This window comes from Elaeis guineensis, chromosome 5, assembly GCF_000442705.2.
Source record: "Elaeis guineensis isolate ETL-2024a chromosome 5, EG11, whole genome shotgun sequence".
Lineage (NCBI taxonomy): Eukaryota > Viridiplantae > Streptophyta > Magnoliopsida > Arecales > Arecaceae > Elaeis > Elaeis guineensis.
The window spans coordinates 10,265,519-10,269,113 of record NC_025997.2 but is presented as its reverse complement, the minus strand read 5'-3'; the positions used below and the strand labels follow the sequence as shown (position 1 = coordinate 10,269,113).

Genomic DNA, 3,595 nt, shown 5'->3' with positions numbered 1-3,595 from the left:
CCATTGATTGGATGTGGATCTAAATATCAAAAATTTCAGCTGTATGCATGGAAATGAGATATTTTAATTCATATTTTGGTTGAAGGAGAAAACTAAGACAGGTGCCTAAGTTACGTGCACCAACTTATTTGTTTGATGAAGTGCATACCAATGATCTCGATTTAATTCTACCCAAAAAAAAAAAAAGGATCTGGGTTTGATCCTCGTTTATACTATTTTAAATTTGTGATTTCAATAAATTAGATTGGAATACGAGACCCTCAAATTTAATTTTAAAAGATAATAAATTTTTTTATGAAATGAAATTATAGAGACAATCAATCTTTTCGCTTACAAACTGAACTTCCTTCGGTACAATGAATCCTAGGGGGAGGATCTGCTTTTGGCTCACATACCAACATCCAAATCCAATCTATGCGGTTTTTTAGGCGCCCTTTTCATTAAAAACGGAACAACTTTGCGAGAGCTGTCCAATCAAAAAAATAATAATTAAACAAAAGAAAAAGAAAGTGTCAGACATGATCTTAATATTTCCATTGCAAGTCAACTCATCCGTGTCATTGGTGTCACGCGGAGTTTAGAGGTTAGTGGATCCACGTGTCGAGCAATTTGGAGAGATGACGTTGCGCCATATTCCATGGAATCACCGGGAACGCCCAAGGCCAAAGAAAAGCGACCCCCTTGGCCGCCCCCTCTGCCGTGCGTTTTATGCGACACTGAAGCTTTCCTCTTATGTCATCCATTGGACAGGGATTGGTCTCACGTATGCTTCCTTCCTCGTCCTATAAAATGGCGACCTCCATTACCACCCCAATAGCAGTGTTGGACAAACGCCCATCTATCTCAGTCCCATTTATTTTCGTTCAGGTACCTCCCTCCCTCCCTCCCTCCCTCTCTCTCTCTCTCTCTCTCTCAAGAAGGCAGTCCGTAAATGGAGCAGGTAAGTAGATAAGTTTACGGGACCTACCCCGAGTTTGGTAGTTGTGGGCCATCCAATTCCAGAGAGCTTAAAGACAAGGGAAGGAGAAGGTGCGACATGGTGATCCTTAAATTTTATGGTCACTAGTTTGATCGGAGACACATCAAAGGAAAAAAAAAAAAGGTTTTGATCTGAGACACGTTGTATGTCTGAGTGTCTTCTTCTTCTCAAAAAAAAAAAAGAAAAAAGAAAAGAAAAAGAAAAAAAATAAAGCTTCGCCTACTTCATCAAGAGATATGATACATAACCAGATTGCAGCAGCATGTTGTGTTAGCTTAATTATGTTCTTCCAAGGTAAGTTGGTACAAATTGTTTTCTAATCTCTAAATGCTAAAACCATGTTTTAATCTCTCTCTCTCTCAAAAAAAAAAAAAAAAAAAGCTGAAACCATGTGTTCTAGCAAATTTAGATTCTAAGACAGAAGCTGATCTCCATATCCTGCTTAAAAATAAGCTTTGATATGGTATTCTGAAGATGGGTGAATATCGCACGTGAAGCATGCACATATGCCACCAGCTTAAATCCTCATGTCATATGAGATTCAGAAACTGAATAGGGATGAACAGCACTGCTTAATTATTAGCTGTGAAATATTCTTAATATGGCACCAGAGCCTGTCCCTGTTTCTTTTATGGCGAAGAAACTGGCACTGCTTAATGTGTTCCATGCGCAGGGTCCATCTCCATGATCTCATTCATATTGGCTTCATGGGAACTCCTACTTCTTATCCTTGCCAACCTCTTCTCCAGAGGCACTGGCATGATGCTCGGCCCGAGATCAAGCATGGCGGTCGACTCTTGCTATTGCCTGAGCTGGAGGTTCGCCGTCGAAGCCAACAATGCCCAAGCCTGGCGCATGGTCCCCGCCCAGTGCGTGTTCTACGTAGAAAACTACATGCTTGCAGGCCAATATAACAAAGATCTAGATATGGTTATGGAGCAGATCTCTACATACCTCAATGGAATAGTAGCGGCCGATGATGGCATGGATGCTTGGGTTCTTGATATTGATGACACCTGCCTCTCAAATCTCTGGTACTACGAAGGGAAACGCTTTGGGTAATGATACTATTATGGATCTGACTGAATTGGTGATCTTTTTTTTTCTTGTGGACTTGATATGATATATATAGTCTTTTGTTGTGGTTTTAGAGGAGATCCATGGGATCCTTCGACCTTTAAGAGCTGGGCTCAGGGAGGGCTTTGTCCAGCTATTCCTGCAGTGCTCCGGTTGTACAAGAGGCTGAAAAAAGGTGGTTTCAATGTTTTTCTTCTCACTGGAAGGGATGAAGAGGCTTTGGGCGCTCCTACAGCTAGGAATTTGCATGCTCAGGGGTTTATTGGATATGAGAGGTTGATTCTGAGGTAATGTTTTCTTTTGAAAGTAGATTATATATGGGGTCATGTTAAAGGCGTGATTTATTTATTTAGCAGCAAGGAGCTGCTGCTAGTCCAATTCCATTAGACATCCTATTCAGTCTCCCATTATTCCCCTTTCTCTTATTTAATATTAAAAGAGAGAGAGAGAGAAAGATCCATCAATGTTCTGAGATAATTTCGATTCTTGAACTTGCTTCATGCGATTATAAATTACAGAAAAGGATGGAACTTGAAATTAATGTTGCTGGTGCCAACTCTTAGTTACTTTACCAACTAAATCAGTTGACATCTTAAAATTGATTCGGGTGATCTTTGATCTCCCTTTCGTTTTTAAAAAAAGACATCTTAATAGAACTATTTTTTTAAAAAAAAATTCTTGTTTGCTCTCACATGGATGCCAATTGATATGGTTTGCTCTGTTTTGGTGAAACTTTTACTACATGCAAATCTATAAAACGATCACTTGTACTAGTGGCTTCCCAAAGCAAACATCTACACTAGTAAAAAATTAATCTGAACAACAATATCTATGCTCAAAACAATTTCCACGGAGTGTGAATATTTTTATTTTTTTTTTGAAATATTTTTTTTTTCGAGAAGTTTTTTTTTAAAGAGTAACCATGCATGTAGACATTTTCTTTAATTTTTTAGGAAAATAGATGTAATAAAGAAGTACTATTTTATTGATAGTTTAGTTCTCTTCACCTCAGTAAATAATTCTCAACTACTTCTGTTGTTTGCCATAATGATTCAATCCAGAACTAATACAATTATTCATCAAATAATTATTAATTGATGGATTTATCACTATTTCTCACACTATGCCTCGTCATTAGTATATTTAGGACAAATACCAACAGGATTAACAATCTCTACTCTCTTCAATATTCCCTCTCTCTCTCTCTCCCCTTTTGTGCAGAGGTCCATCATACAGAGGGCAGAGTGCCGTTGCATTCAAATCGGCGATGAGGAAGCAATTGGTGGAAGAGGGGTACAGAATACGTGGGAACGTAGGAGACCAATGGAGCGACCTGCAGGGGGATTGCAATGGTGATCGCATATTTAAAATACCTAATCCCATGTATTTCGTCCCATAAAACCATATTAGTCCTACTTCTCTCTGATATGGGTGATAAACTCTATCAAACTTTCCACACCACTTCACTGTTTATGATAAGATTGGCATGATAAAGTTTATAGAATATTTAATAAAGATTGACCTAGATTGCACATTAAA

The 3,595-nt window shown here is 38.4% G+C and overlaps 1 protein-coding gene across 2 annotated transcripts; it reads left to right on the top strand.

Annotated features, from left to right (window-relative positions):
* The first annotated feature begins 733 nt into the window (after window positions 1-733).
* Window positions 734-3,595, top strand: LOC105044853 (acid phosphatase 1). Of its 2 annotated transcripts, none has more exons than XM_073257472.1 (4): window positions 734-867; window positions 1,653-2,037; window positions 2,131-2,343; window positions 3,278-3,595. In XM_073257472.1, the coding sequence occupies exons 2-4, from the start codon at window positions 1,664-1,666 to the stop codon at window positions 3,453-3,455; spliced, it is 765 nt and encodes a 254-aa protein (XP_073113573.1). In that variant the 5' UTR covers window positions 734-867; window positions 1,653-1,663; the 3' UTR covers window positions 3,456-3,595. The 2 variants fall into 2 exon arrangements, with proteins under 2 accessions (XP_073113573.1, XP_010921196.1); XM_010922894.4 differs by lacking the exon at window positions 734-867 and adding an exon at window positions 882-1,273.

Bases quoted from the DNA above. Each gene is read 5' to 3' on its own strand.
- LOC105044853 (XM_010922894.4), top strand. From the start codon at position 1,216: ATGATACATAACCAGATTGCAGCAGCATGTTGTGTTAGCTTAATTATG. The intron at 2,038-2,130 runs GTAATGATACTA...TTGTGGTTTTAG, and splicing joins TACGAAGGGAAACGCTTTGG to AGGAGATCCATGGGATCCTT. The intron at 2,344-3,277 runs GTAATGTTTTCT...CCTTTTGTGCAG, and splicing joins TATGAGAGGTTGATTCTGAG to AGGTCCATCATACAGAGGGC.